Raw genomic sequence first — 15,790 nt, forward strand, 5'->3', positions numbered from 1 at the left:
GATATGTGCTGTAAATGGTTCCTTTATTGAGGTTCTCTGCATCCCCAACAGAATAAAGGAAGCTCCTACTTGCAAACCATCTCAATGTAACACAGACCATCTGTGGTACAGTGAGAGCATGGCTTCCTGCCATCTGGTGCTGTATTTTTGGACCCAGCAGCCTACATAAATATCTTAGTCCATCACCTGAGAATCTGTATCTCTCAATGAGATAGTCATCTCCAACGGCCAATGGGTCTGACCTGTCCCAGAAGACTCTTTCATGACTAAATGCTCGTCTGAGGATTAGGGCTTCCTCATCCAGTACATCCTCCAAGAAAGGGCAAGCCATTATGAAGAGGGAACAGGTGAATGGGAGATAGATAGATAGATAGATAGATAGATAGATAGATAGATAGATAGATAGATAGATAGATAGATAGATAGATAGATAGATGGATAGATATTCCTTTATTTGTCCCACAATGGGGAAATTCCAATGTAACAGCAACAAAGTGGATAGAGAGAAAACAGTATAAATGAACGAGTAGCAATAAAAAAAAGAGTAGGGAAATAATAATAAACACTGTGTACTAGATGTATATGTATACTATATTGCCCTTGTCATAGATTTCATTGAAAACACCTTTGCAACTTCATCAGCTGTGTTTTGTAATCTCAATTACTGCAATAAAACACATATTTATGCAGTTTGACAAGCAGTCTTCATTAGCATAGCAATATAACACTTGGCCTGAGTAATAAAACTACCACTTGAATCAATATAAAAAGACTGTTGCAATTACAAACAGCCAACAGATTTAAATGAAATGAGAAATGACAATATATATGTAATATTTTAATGCAGGATAATTAAAATGATGCAATATATATTAAATATACTATATTTCTGGTACAAAATACTGAATTACCCCTGTTTGTTTTTTAATTCAACCTTTTTTCTCTCTCATTGCATTGTACATCCATTTGTACTGCCTAATGATGCTTTTTGAAAGGAAAAAGGAAGTAGGAGTCAAAGGAGTAGGACCAGCTCGGCCAAAGAAAGAGTTTACATTGTGTGGCTTGAGTCCGCTTTTAAAGGGTCATTTCCCTAATGTGCAACTCAGGATGTTGTGTTGCTGGTAGCCTGATGTATTAGTTCAGATGGTTTTGTAATCACTGACATACACAATCCTACAATTCTCTAAACACTTTTAAAATCAGTTGAAGTCAGACTCTGTATGACATCTCTGACATTTCTGATTGTGTTGCTGCTCTTTCAGCGTCATTAAAATATCTCAGAGATTGCTCCTGTGATATGGCGTTCTGCCTGCCTTTGCTTATAAACTTGAGAGAGAGAGAGAGAGAGAGAGAGACGGAATGTAATATGGTTAGAGAAAATAAGGTAAATGACAGACTTGTATGTGGTATTCGAATGCGTCCAATCATGGGAGGGATCTCAGGAAAGATAAAAATCCCCGGGAAGTTGAGGAACAATTGCCTACAGCTCTGCAGTGAGATCCGTTTCCAACACTTCCCCGACAAAATGTTCAGTTTTGTTTCTCGTATGTGGACCACCTAGACCAACAAATATTATGACTGCAGATTGTTGAGTCTGAATATGTGTGTGGTGAGGTTATTAAAAGTTAACTTAAACTAAATTAAAAGTGAAAGAAATATTCTTTGTTTATTGAAATAAAAACTACACTGAATTGAAAGATGAATAGAAATGATATTGTGTACTTACAAAACTAAAATAAAAAACAAATATACAGGAAATGTCTTGTGGAAACACAACAAGCATGAAGAGGCATTGTTGCATAGAGACTGTGGTTCAATGTGTTTGTACCTATTCTGAACTTAATCTTGCCCCTGACAAATAACCCCCATATAATAATAAGAAGAGTAAAAACTAATCCTGAAACTAATAAAAACTCAACTATAAAAGCTAAAATTATAATAAAAACAGCAGCAGAAATAAAAAACAAATGATAAAACCATAATAATTCTGGTGTGTGGTAACAGTGTGTCAGTGTCAGTGGTGGTCTGAAGCTTGGCAAAAGCTGGAGGGTGGGGCAAATTCCTTCTGTGCTATCTCCAAGCCTGTCATCTGTGGGCATGCATCCGTGCATTTCCTTAGATCAATGGCACGGGGGTTTACCCAAGTACAGATACACCATCGTATGATAGTAATGCATAGTTTACATTTTGTTTTGCAATCAGGAAAAAACCTAAACCCAAATTCACCACCCCGATAGGCTGTAATGGAGGTGAGTGGAGTTTTTGGAGTGTGCTCTCTTTATTTTACTTTAAATACTGAATTGAAGCACTAGAATATAGATTTCTTTCATTTGAGTTTTGTCTTGTATTCCTCGTGCTTGTGCTTGTGGATTTTGTGTGTGTCAAGTTGTTCTCCCTGATTTGTAACATCTAGTTTGTATAAAGGGCCGTGGTAGCAGTTGGAAAACAACAACCCACTTTTTAACGACTGTAATTACAGTGTGTAGAATTTAGTGGCATCTTGCAGTCACTTCCCCCAACCCAGAAAAACAGGCAAAAAAAAAAACTATCTATCTAGTGCCAGTGTTTGCTTTGAATCAAATCCAAAAGCTACAATTTAGATGTATTTATATTAAATAAAAACTGATCTATTTTAGAGTTATATTTCTTTCCCTATTAGGCTTCAATAAGACAAGAGTCAGAGCAGTCAGTACAGTGAGTGAAGTCATTTTGAAATGAATGGGGGCCGGTGTGGGTAGGGGGGTGTATAAAGTGGGACCCCCTCTGGAGACAATGCCTCACTTTCACTTTCATCGAGCTTTGAAAACATGACTGCGAACAAACGCAGAGAGGATGTGTGGTTCGAAAACAGGCAGCACTGCCAACATTGTTGGACTACAATAGAAAATCAAGGAAAGGAGTGGACTCATTCCCTTTCTGACCACCTTTGGGTTTTGCGTTCAACGATTCTTTTTATTTCTCTCACCAAAGAATAACTGGGAATAATGTTTTTCCATTTCATTCTTCTGGTTGTTTCTTTGATGGGTTTTCTGCGTGGCGTATTCGATTGTGGTACGTGAAGAGTTTTCTATCTGTACTTTATTATGATTTATTATGATTTTCCATTTTCCAAATGTGCCTTTTTGAACAAAATTTTACTGTTTTAACTTTTTGTGATTCATTTTGGGCATATATCCTTCTATGTATAGTATCTGTGTCCTTGTAATGTAGACAAATACAGTTATATCTTAGTTATTATAATTAGTGTTATTGTTCAATTGATCAGAAACTAGCAAATATCTTGAATAAATAAAAACATGCAACATTAATGCATTGTGTAAAAGTAGAATCTATTAATATTATTTTTGTATGGGTGTTGTTTAGTTACAGTGATCCACAGTTGTGTATGTACTACAAAATGATTATTACTCTTAATCACTTATTTTAGTCAGTGTGTTCATTTGTGCTCATACGCCCCAGTGTCTGCAAGAAAATATGTACATGAGAACAAACAAAAGCAAAGTTTAATGCAACAATAGCTCTGATTGTGCCGAATGACAGCTTGTGTTTGATTTCTTATTCTACACAATGCTGTTTTAAATCAATATTAATGATTGTGTTACAGATGAAAACTGTGCAGAAAAACCCGTTTTCAGTCCATCCAGACTGGTGCTGATGTTTGGTGACCCATCCTCTACCACGTGCACCGTCTGTGAGAAATGCACGAATGAATTTGGTTTTGAAAATTCTGTGGGAAATAATACAGTAAATGGAACCACAATTACATGGCAGGCTGGCAGTGTGACTGAATGGGACTTACCTCTCATGTGCTATTATGAGGATGTGCAGCAGAATGATACCCAGTGTTGTACCAGGCTGCTTGTAACTGTGTACAGTAAGTAAACTTTGTGTTGAGCAAAATACTGTTGCTATGATGGTTTAATAATTTCTAATCTAAAGCTAAGTTGTTGTTTATCTTACTAGAAGAAAAATGTCTGTATAAAGAGGTTCAGAAAAACACTTAAATGCTTAATTTCAAATGTTTTGAATGCATCACTAAATCACTGCAAGCCAATTTCATCATGTAATGACACTAAGACAGCATTGAAGTTGCACTGAACTGCGTCTCTTTGATGAGTTTGTGCTTTACTGATGATGTTTGTCAGGTTTGTCTGTGGCAGGTAGGCAACTGCAGTGATCAAACTCTTCTGACAGTTTATGGCAGTTGAATCACATTTACATTTTTATTGAACTTATAGTATAATTTTTTTGGGAATTATACATGACTGATCTTTTTTAACTACAGTTAAAAACAGTAAAAAGGTTGAGTACCCCCTGCACTACTGCAAATTACTAGGAGTATCCTTAATTTAAGGAGCACTGCTCTACATGTCTCTCTGTTTGTCTCCACAGAGCCTCCAGAAAATGTGTCCATCCGCTTTGTTGATCACACTGGGCCAATGTATGAGGGCCGTCAGTACACTCTGCAGTGTACGGTACAGGACGTTGCTCCTGTTGAAAACCTCACTGTGACCTTCTACAGAGAACACACAATACTGGGTCAACTACAATCCAACAAGACAACAAGGAAACCAGTGGCTGAGATCTTCCCTTTAAACATCACCCTCAGTAAAGAAGATGATGGACTCCAGTACTGGTGTGAAGCCAAGCTAGAACTGGGACCAGGAGGACCACAGTCCCCTCCAGTGGTGAAGTCACAGAACATCACTGCCACTGTGTACTGTGAGTCTGGCAACATAAAAATCAACACACCTCAATGTTGCATAAAGCCAAAATCTTAAATAGATTAACAACTGTAGCTTTTCATCAACATCTTGTCGTTTCTTTTGTTTTAAATTAATAGTTCTGGTTCTGTCTTCCTGCCAGCACCTCCAATATGTACATAAAATAGATATTATAACAAATACAGAAGGCGACCCACAGTAAGAAAACACAACAATTTCTATATTCAGGTGATTAAACATTAATGAAAACAGACCTATACATATTATTTTCCCTTTCTGCCACTAGATCCTCCTAAATGTTACACACTGGCCCTTTAAAGAGACGACTGTGACAAAGGTAGACATTTTATGTGAGATATTACAACAAACAGACATAAAAAAAAACAAAAAACAACAGATACACAAACAAAACTAATAAGATAAGATATTTTACACTTTAAAAGCACAGCCTTGTTAATCACAGCAACAGCAATGCCCGTATATCATGTTAATCACAGCTATAATAATAACCCACAGCTCTAGCAGCAGACAGTCATATTAATAAGTTTTCACCTTTTATCTCTGTGGAATAACCACGGCCACCTTATTTTCATACCCTGGAAATAAAATAGACATTAGGAAATAAAGGTATTTTTAAAGAGTATTTTGAAGAGGTCCTTTTTTAAATGAAAACCTATTTATTTATTAAATTATTGAGCTATATTGACATTATATATATTTATATTGACATTTATTTATATTTATATTGACATTTATTTATATAAATATTGCCATATTTGTTTATTTCAGGATTTATTTGATAGACCTATTTATGAATGATGTATTTAATATTGACTAAAACGGCCTTCCATGCAGTTTGAGCTCGGACCCCCCCTTCAATAAAACCGAACGCACTAGACCTAGAATAAGTTTATTTCCTCAAATGTGAGACTATTTCTTTGATGACCATCTGTTCTACAGTGCTTGCTTTTTGCATTAATGATTATGATGATGAGGTTCTGTGTTTCTCTCTCTCTCTTCTCTTTCCTTCAGATAAGCCTCGCCTAGTTCGGCCACCACCTCCTTATCAAATCACCATCACAGAGGGAGAGTCTTTACTTCTGGACTGCTCATCTGTAGGAAACCCAAGTCCCTCATACACCTGGACGGGCCCGTCAGATACCCCTTCCCCCTCCGGCAACAACAGCATGCTCTTTTTCAAATCTGCAACTCCTGCAGATGGAGGGAACTACACCTGTTCTGTCAGCAACCATTTGGCTACTCTCACTATGACGTCCACGGTGGTTGTCAAAGGTGAGTTCAAACTGTTCTATTTTTCCTTTTACCTAAACCTTTGAGTCCACCAAGTGTAACTAAACCTCTGTTTTCTGCTACCTCCCTCCCTCCCTGCAAATTAAATTAAAAATGCAGTACAGAGGATCATGTAGGGGGCGTGGCCATGTGGCTACAGGAGGTAACACCAACCAGCAGTTTTAAATTTTTATAACAAAATATGTAGAATTCAAATACTTTCCACTAAAATGTCCAGATTTGAACCTGAATCAATCAACAACACTAGTAAATATCAATAGTTCAAATTGCTAAATGCTGATTTCATTATAGTAGTTATAGTATGTGCTTAATGTTTTTTTTAAAAGTTATTATTTTGGCCTTTTCATGCCTTTATTGGATAGAGACAGCTGAAGATCAACAGGAAAGATGGGTAGAGAGCGAGGGGATGACACGCAGCAAAGGGCCGCAGGTCAGAATCGAACCTGAGCCACTGCAGCAACTCCGTATATGAGTTAAACAAAAGCATATTACGATTATCTTGACAGATATTGTGATATGATTCAGGATTAGTGTGGGAATTATTACAGTTTTCATTAGATTTTTGATGATGTGACATTTTCTGGGGTCTGTACCAAACAAACATGTTTTCTTCAATCAGGAGAACAAGAGTTGTAAGCCAGGGCATCTCTGCTGTTCTTCTGTACTTCATTATAATGCTGTTTGTCACATTTTACCTTTATCAAAAAATTGCAGCTTCTTGTGATTTGGAAATTGCCATATTGTGATTTAAATAATCATCTAGAGAGCCCAAAGCTGACAAAAGTCAAAATATATATACACCAATAAATGATACTGTTACATAATTTAGTGGCGTGTAAAAAGATTTACAAAGCTTAATACCTTCACCTTTAACCTCCAATGATGTGATAAAATAAATAAAAATAAAATAAAACTTATTTTACTGTTTGTATTTCACTCTCATTTGATTTTTCAATGACTATGTTCAGAGCAAGATGAGGAAAATTGAACATGTGGGTATATACCAAGTGTTGGATGGAAAATTAGTGCGCAAAGACAAAAGAAAAAGACATTAAAGAATTCAAACACAAGATGAGCTAGTAGGTGATAAAATAAAGAGTAAAATGAATCGGAGTAAGAGTTCATAAAGTTTGGGGTGCTTGGATAGCTCACCTGGTACAGCTGGCACCCCGTGTAGAAAGACTGAGTCCTTGCTGCAGCGGACATGGGTTCAAATCCCTCAGTTCTCCAACAAATGGGCTAGTAGTATTTGCACATTGTCACTGAACTTCTGCAGCTTTACTTCAGGCAGTAATGATCACCACGATATTAACATTAGACACAGAAGAAGTGCATGAGTGTCCCACAGACAATAGAGTGAGACAGCTACACAAAATTATGCATTTTGAGTGAACTACTCATTCCTTCTCTCCGCCTACTATCAGCTACTGTATATCATGTCTTCGCCATCCTAGGAAAAGAAATCTCAGAATACTACTGAATTATATGCATCACATTATTGTGTGTTTGTCTCTTTTTTTTTGTCCACAGATCGGATGTTACCCTCAACCAGACTGCCGTCAACAACCACACAGGCAACAACAACGGCATCGAGCAAGAGTACGAGCAGCATTCTGATTCACAGGTTCATAATGTGTTGTATGCTTTTATTCTCTGCTCTAGTCTGAGTTCATTCCTGGAAAATGCAAGATGAGGTTTATTTCCACAACAACAGCATGTAATATTTCTGCCACAAAAAATATATAACTGGGCAATAGAAGGTCCTCAAATCTGATGTCGATACAATCGATTTTCTAAATACAGTGTGAGAAAGCTTACTTTTTACAATGTAATACTGGCATTTAACCTCTAGAGGTCATTAACTTGTACATGCATAGTATGTACATGATTTTTGCTTTCTATTATGCATTTTCACACAACATACTGTATTTTATTGATGCTGATGTTTAGCAGGTATAATGTTTACTATGTTTTCTGATCTTAGTGTAGCGTGATGACATTTGTTAATTAGCACTAATTAGGGACAGAAAGTACAGCTGAGGCTAATGGGAATGTCATTAGTATTGCAGGTATCAGGCATTAATAGATGGTGATGCTAGATGAAAAGTTAAAGGGATCGTCACAATGAACTCTTACAGCTAATTCTGAGGCGGACATTAATGTTTGCACCAAATTTTGTGCTAACCCATCAAGCAGATGTTGAGATATTTCACCGTCACGGTGGCGTTCATTGGAAATTATGAATATCTGCACCAAATGTCATGGTAATCAATCCAGTAGTTGTTGACATATTTTTGACCTACAGACATTCCCAGAGCCACGCAGCTAAAAACACTGTTTAAAAAGTGCTAATAAATGTTGTTGCCATAATTGTGTTTTTTGGTATGTTATGTCATGTACATCAGAAATTCATTAAAATAATAAAATGAAGTTTTAATTTCTTGATTCAGAACCACACTACAGGCATACAGTATCTAATGTGCACATACATCATATTTTCACTTGAAACCCTTTAATGCAATACTAAAGTTTTATCACTGATGGGTGATATCATCCTGATAATACAATTAACTTGTTCATGTGAATCATCATGAAATATTTACAAGGAAAGAAAAGTAATTACAGTTTCCACCTAACCTGAGTGTCGTCGGACTATAGGAGGAACTTGGAGAACTCGGAGATAAACAAACAACAACTGGAAATTTGTCAGGCCATTGTTCCTCCCAGTCAAAGTTATGAAAAAAATTTAGTAAACTGAAACAAAAATAAGAATTGAACAAATACTAACTAACAGTATTGTGTATTTACAAAATGTACTGAAATAAAATAAGAATATACAGGAAATGTCTTGAGTCGGTCAGTCTGGGCAAATTTGTCAACACAAAAATCATGAGGAGGCATTAGTGCATATGTTTGTGTGTTCATATTGTAATACCTATTCTGAACTTCTTACATCTTCTTCTTACACATTATTTTGTTTCCACAAAAACCTTAAAACTAAAACTGAAACTATAAACACTAAATGGTTTACACATTTTTAAACAATACAAAAACAAACGTAAAATACAAAACTATGATTTATTCAAATACTGTTTACAAATTTGTGGTATTTAAGTATTTCTATTTAATGGTATTCTACTTCTACTCCTCTACAATTCATTTACTACTTTACAGATTAAGATTTTATACAAAATATACATGCTTAGATGCATTGTTATGGATAAAACTACTGTGTGCAATTGCTTACATGTTTAATGTTTCCATTAAATATTCATAATGTGAGAAACGAAAAATAACAAACGGTTTGTACTTTACTACACAACCTATATAACAGCATATAAACTACTTTAGCATAGGTTATAAAACTTGATGTAACAACTACATTATATTACATGATTTCAACAGTTTCATACACATTTGATGCTTTAACACAGACTTACACTACAGTGGACTCAGCAGAGCGTCCTTCCTGACAACAGAAAATATCCCTCAGGTTGTTCTGTCTCGTTTCCTTCTGTAACGGATGTATACCACTGCCCCGATGAGGACGGCCACAACAGCACATAGTATCGCTGCTATAATGTATCCGATGTAGTTGACTGCATAGGGTTGGGAGAGGGGTATGGGTAAAAGAAAAAAAGAAACATGAGACCAATATTATCAGCCACAATCTGCTTGCTTCATGATGTCAAACGTGTTCAGTGATTCACTTTCCTGCTAACTGTGTGATTGTATTTCAAAAGATAACGAAGGTTACCTCAGGACCCAACAGTTCCCACCATGAGCAAGCACTTGGCGACAGTGCAGATGGAGGTTATATTCACAAACAAAGGGACATTTACTCAGATACTGTAACAAACTGGGAGCGATGTGTTAGGAGTTACTGTTATGAGTCTTAAAGTTGTCCTCAGTGAGTCTGTATTTAATTTTACAGGTATTCCTAAAAAAAAAAAAAAAAAAAAAAAAAAAGAATTGGACTAATTTAAACATTTGACCTCATGATGGTGCTAGATGGAACTTTTTATGGATCACAAAAGTTATGAAAATTCATCCTGAGGGTAAATTTGATTGTCAGGGACGGGCCTAGGGGATGGGGTTGTTGGAGCTGGAGTGAGTGAACTGGTCAGTGCATACAGAACTGTTTTGTTTTACACTGTGTAGTGTTGGTTAAAAAAAAATCAGCAAAGCCATATCTCACTGTATATATATATATATATATATATATATATATATATATATATACTGCATATGTACTAAACTGTCAACTGTTTGAAATGTCTGAAATTTACATTAAAGCAATTTGTACATGTAATGCATCAGTAATTATAATTCAATATTAGAATAATATATTATATTATTCAATTCCATTCAATTCAATTTTATTTGTATAGCGCCAATTCATAACAGAAGTTATCTCAGGACACTTTTCAAATGGAGAAGGTCTAGACCATACTCCTTATAAAATTATTTACAGAGACCCAGCAGTTCCCCCCATGAGCAAGCAATTGGCGACAGCAGCAAGGAAAAACTTCCTTTTAAGAGGTAGAAACCTCGGACAGACCCCTGCTCTTGGTGGGTGGTTGTCTGCCTCGACCAGTTAAGGAGAGAGAGAGAGAGAGAGAGAGAGAGAGAGAGAGAGACAGACAGACAGACAGACAGAGAGAGACAAAGGTGCACAGCAGCAGTAACTTGCAGTAAGTTAACTCTGTAAAAGGAGCAGTCCTCTAAAACGTCAGCACTTGTAAAGAGTATTTTTACAGTGTAGTATGAAGTAGTATGTATTTTTACGGACAGAGCTTCAATTTGACTTAAACCTGCATTCTTTCTAATGGCCAGCAGCCAGCAGCTCCATGGGCTGCCAAAAAGAAGCTTGAAAGTATTGAGTCTTATGGCAAAATGATCCCACTTCTCACATGATTTCAATTCAATTCAATTCAATTTTATTTGTATAGCGCCAATTCATAACAGAAGTTATCTCAGGGCACTTTTCAAATAGAGCAGGTCTAGACCGAACTCCTTAACATTAATTACAGAGACCCAACAGTACCACCATGAGCAAGCACTTGGTGACAAGGGCAAGGAAAAACTGCCTGTTAAAAGGCAGAAACCTAGGACAGATCCTCCGGCTCTAGGTGGGTGGTCGTCTGTCTCGACCAGTTGGGGTGAGAGAGAGAGAGAGAGAGAGAGAGAGAGAGAGAGAGAGAGAGAGAGAGAGACACAGACAGACAGACAGGTGCACAACAACAACAGTATTGGCAATGGCAATCTAGCAGGACCATGGCAGGAGGCTCCACCAGGATCGATACGAACCTGCGAGACGAGAAAGCACAAGAACTCCAGGGAAGAAGTGGAGTTAGTAACATGCATTAATGGAACATGAATGAGTGCAGAAAGAGAGAGGAAGGGAGGAGCTCAGTGCACCATGGGAAATCCCCCAATAGTCTAGGCCTATAGCAGCATAACTAAGGGATGGTTCAGGACTCACCTGATCCAGCCCTAACTATAACCTTTATCAAAGAGGAATGTCTTAAGCCTACTCTTGAATGTGGTGAGGGTGTCTGCCTCCCGAACCACAACTGGAAGCTGGTTCCACAGGAGAGGAGCTTGGTAACTGAAGGCTCTGGCTCCTGTTCTACTTTTAGAGACTATAGGAACCACAAGTAGCCCAGCATTCAGAGAACGTAGTGTTCTAGTGGGGTAATAGGGTACTATGAGCTCTTTAAGATATGAAGGGGCCTGACCATGAAGAGCTTTATAGGTGAGGAGGAGGATTTTAAATTCTATTCTACATTTTAGAGGGAGCCAATGTAGAGAAGCTAGTACAGGAGAGATGTGATCTCTTTTTTTAGTTCCTGTCAGTACTCGTGCTGCAGCATTCTGAATTAAGTGGAGCGTTTTAATGGACTTAGTGGGGCTACCTGATAATAAAGAGTTGCAGTAATCCAGCCTTGAAGTAACAAATGCATGGATTAGTTTTTCTGCATCTGTCTGTGATAGTATGTCTCAAATTTTTGTAATATTGCGTAAATGAAAGAAGGCAATCCTAGAGGTTTGCTTTATGTGGGAGTTAAATGACAAATCCTGATCAAAGATAACTCCAAGATTCCTGACAGTGGTGCTAGAGGCCAAGTTAATGCCATCTAGAGTAACTATATCTTTAGACAGTGAGTCTCTAAGGTTTTTGGGGCCAAAAACAAGAATTTCGTTTTTTTCTGAGTTTAACATCAGAAAATTGCAGGTCATCCAGGATTTTATGTCCTTAAGACATGTTTGTAATTTAGATAATTGATTAATTTCATCGGGCTTGATTGATAGATATAACTGCGTATCATCTGCATAACAGTGAAAGTTAATGGAGTGATTCCTAATAATGTTGCCTAAAGGGAGCATATATAAAGTAAATAGTATTGGTCCAAGTACAGAACCTTGTGGAACTCCATGACTAACTGTAGTATTTATTGAAGATTCATCGTTAACATGTACAAACTGCGAGCGATCTGATTAATATGACTTAAACCAGCTTAGTGCGGTTCCTTTAATACCAATTTGATGCTCAAGTCTCTGTAAAAGAATATTATGGTCAATGGTGTCAAATGCAGCACTAAGATCTAATAATACAAGTACAGAGACAAGTCCATTGTCAGAAGCAATCAGAAGGTCATTATTAACTTTAACCAGAGCTGTCTCTGTGCTGTGATGAACTCTAAATTTCCTTACTAAATAATTTTCTAATGAGTTTATGATAATAATAAACTTTATTTATACAGTAGTTTTCAAAACAAAGTTACAAACTGCCTTGTATAGTCTATATTGTCTCAGTCGCTAGTTTATAGCCTTCTTCCATCAGAATCAGAATTGAGTTTATTGCCAAGTAAGTTTTTACACATACAAGGAATTTGCCTTGGTGCGTTGGTGCTTAAAAAAACCACAAAAGCATGATGTTAATTTAGTAATGTTTAGTACAAAGATCAATATTCACTCTCCTTTTAGGCCTGCACAAACTGCTGGGGGAAATGCTCCACTATGTTCACCAACTAATCACTAACTGTCTGTCTGCCCTTTGGTGCTGGGCAGGTACGTTTCAGTGGGTGTTTAGAGTTTTTAGAGGCAAAAATTATGAACCAAGGGTGTGAAGTTGTTGCCAGACTCACAGTACACATTGGCAGTGATGTTCTGTGACTTCACCACTGGAGGGGGCTGTGGTCCTTCTGGTCCCAGTTCTAGCTTGGATTCACACCAGTAATGGACTCCATCGTCGTATTTACTGGAGGTGATGTTTAAAGTGAAGATCTCAGTCACTGGTTTCCTCGTAGTGTTGTTGGATTTTAGTTGACCCAGTATTGTGTGTCCTTTGTGGAAGGTCACAGTGAGATTTCCTACAGGAGCAACGCCCTGTACCGTACACTGCAGACTGTACTGACGGCCCTCATACATTGGCCCAGTGTGATTAACAAAGCTGATGGACACATTATCTGGAGGCTCTGTGGAGACAAACAGAGAGACGCACAGTAAGATAAAGGTTGGAAACAACTGCTTAACTTTAGATTAGAAATGTTGAAACCATCATAGCAACAGTATTTCGCTCAACACAAAGTTTACTTACTGTAGACAGTTACAGGCAGCCTGCTACAACACTGGGTATAATTATTATCATAGTAACACATGAGAGGTAATTCCCATTCAGTCACACTGTCAGCCTTCCATGTAATTGTGGTTCCTTTTACTATGTTTTTTCCCAGAGATTTTTCCAAACCAAATACAGCCGTGCATTGCTCACAGACGGTGCACATGGTAGAGGATGGGTCACCAAACTTCACCACCAGTCTGGATGGACTGAATACAGGTTTTTCTGCACAGTTTTCATCTGTAAGACAATAAAAGGTTGTGATTTTAAACAGCTTTGTGTAAAATTATGAATCAGATAAACCATTAAAGCATCTAAAAGTCTCACACACAATGTCATACAGAAAACCAAAAGTTATATTAGTGCTATATACTGTATCTTATAACAGTGTTTGTTTATTCATTATGTTCTTATATATTTCTTAGTTAGAATATACTGTAGTGGTATGTTAACCTTAAATGGTCTGTAAACATTAATTCATGTTATTTTGTGCATAAACACTCACCAAAAAAAACTTTAATTCTACATTGTGTTTCATAATCATAATGTATAAATACAATGAGGTTATCTTATTTAAAACTACTTCTCTCCAGTGGTTTCAACAATTCAAACTTTTCAAGACACTGAATGTTAAATATTAATTGACTGTGGGCTGCTAGCATTGGGTAAGAGATTAAAAAAACTGTGACTGCTTTTAGTCCAATTTCAATTCATTGCTTTTTTGGCATGGCCAGGCATTATTAAATAGTCATATACTATGTAACAATATGTACAATATACATTAACTTATATAATGCATGTTTATACTATAGTGCATATTGAACAATAATGAAAGGAAAACTAATTTTGGCCCACAAATCATTAAAAAATGAAAGAACAAAAGAGGAGAAGTTAATTCAATCTGAAGCATGTAATCGAAAAAATATCTGGCAAATTTCAGTCTATCTGATAAAATACAAGTGCTGAGAACATTAAACATAAAAATAAAAAACAAAACATACACTGTATTTGTGTCTATATAAAGCACACCACCAATTATAAAAAATTATTAAAAGGACATTTCCGACCGCAGCAGGTAAGGAATACTTACCACAGTCATCTGCGTTCACATGGAAGTTGTTCAGGAAGTTCATCAAAGAAACAACCAAAAATATGTAACAGATAAACATGTTTCCAGTAGGTCTGAGCAGTCCGTTAATGAACTGTTTGAGCCAGAGGTTACACAGAGTCTAGACCCACACAGCAGAGTTCAAAGTATAATAGACCAACTTTGTTGGGCGGGTTTGGTGGAGGAATTTGTCAGGAAGCAGACGTTCCTTATCGCCTTTCCCTGTCTTATGCTCTTACTTTCAATTTCCAAGATTAAATAACCATTTACTTTTACCACATTACATAAATCTCTGCTCCCTCCCATCATCCTCCAGATATTCAGAATTTTCTATCTATTTATTCTTCCCAGCCCTCGAAGGCGAGCTGCATCTGGTTTACCTCAACTCTGTCCCCTCCCTCACTCCCAGCATGTAGTTAAAGCAGGAAGACAGGACTCCTTATCACAGGGCCAGATATTTTAATGGAACAGGGTGTTAGGAAAAGAGCAGCAGAGTCACACTACTGGAAAAGAAAACCATCAGTGAACTGAGGTCAACTCTGAGTAAACGCCATCTAAACCTAACCCTTTGCCAGAACCATTTTCTAATAAACCACCTTTTATATTTACAAGAAAGCCTCTCAACCCCCCTGTACATCAATGTAATACTGATGTATTACCACTAGAGGATGGTAGACTGTAATCTATAAAGTGAGCGGTGATTAAAATGATAATTTCTGAAAAAGATCTGACATGTTGAAAGGTTCTTCCAAGAAATTCAAAAAAATGAATCCATAGAATATTACTTTCTCAACCCCCTGTGAAGCTTTGGCGACCCCTAGAGGCGATCCAGAACCCCTGGTTGGGAACCACTGGGTTAACTGACTCAACAAGCAGTTGCATTGCAAAACAAGTCAAAACTTAATGGTTAATCTCCATGACTGTTATTTATATGACTGTGACTCATTAACCACATGAAGCCTCTTCATGTTCTTGAAGAACTGGTTCTCTGGATGAAGTTTGGGCAGTCAAACATGTTAACAG

General features: G+C 37.0%; 2 protein-coding genes across 3 annotated transcripts; one reads left to right on the plus strand and one right to left on the minus strand.

The window, feature by feature from the left end:
- Positions 1-2,810: 2,810 nt before the first annotated feature.
- On the plus strand, positions 2,811-8,465 carry LOC127355597 (cell adhesion molecule 3). Of its 2 annotated transcripts, XM_051386649.1 has the most exons (5): positions 2,811-3,051; positions 3,605-3,874; positions 4,393-4,722; positions 5,757-6,017; positions 7,566-8,465. In XM_051386649.1, exons 1-5 carry the CDS (start codon positions 2,985-2,987, stop codon positions 7,700-7,702), a joined length of 1,065 nt encoding a protein of 354 aa, XP_051242609.1. In that variant the 5' UTR covers positions 2,811-2,984; the 3' UTR covers positions 7,703-8,465. The 2 variants fall into 2 exon arrangements, with proteins under 2 accessions (XP_051242609.1, XP_051242610.1); XM_051386650.1 differs by lacking the exon at positions 3,605-3,874 and having other exon boundaries at positions 2,812-3,051.
- On the minus strand, positions 8,448-15,165 carry LOC127355607 (uncharacterized). Its single transcript, XM_051386663.1, has 4 exons — positions 14,750-15,165; positions 13,639-13,899; positions 13,187-13,516; positions 8,448-9,634 (listed from the first exon to the last, which is right to left on the minus strand). Exons 1-4 carry the CDS (start codon positions 14,826-14,828, stop codon positions 9,525-9,527), a joined length of 780 nt encoding a protein of 259 aa, XP_051242623.1. The 5' UTR covers positions 14,829-15,165; the 3' UTR covers positions 8,448-9,524.
- Positions 15,166-15,790: the final 625 nt, after the last annotated feature.

Source organism: Dicentrarchus labrax, unplaced genomic scaffold, assembly GCF_905237075.1.
Source record: "Dicentrarchus labrax unplaced genomic scaffold, dlabrax2021, whole genome shotgun sequence".
Classification (NCBI taxonomy): domain Eukaryota; kingdom Metazoa; phylum Chordata; class Actinopteri; family Moronidae; genus Dicentrarchus; species Dicentrarchus labrax.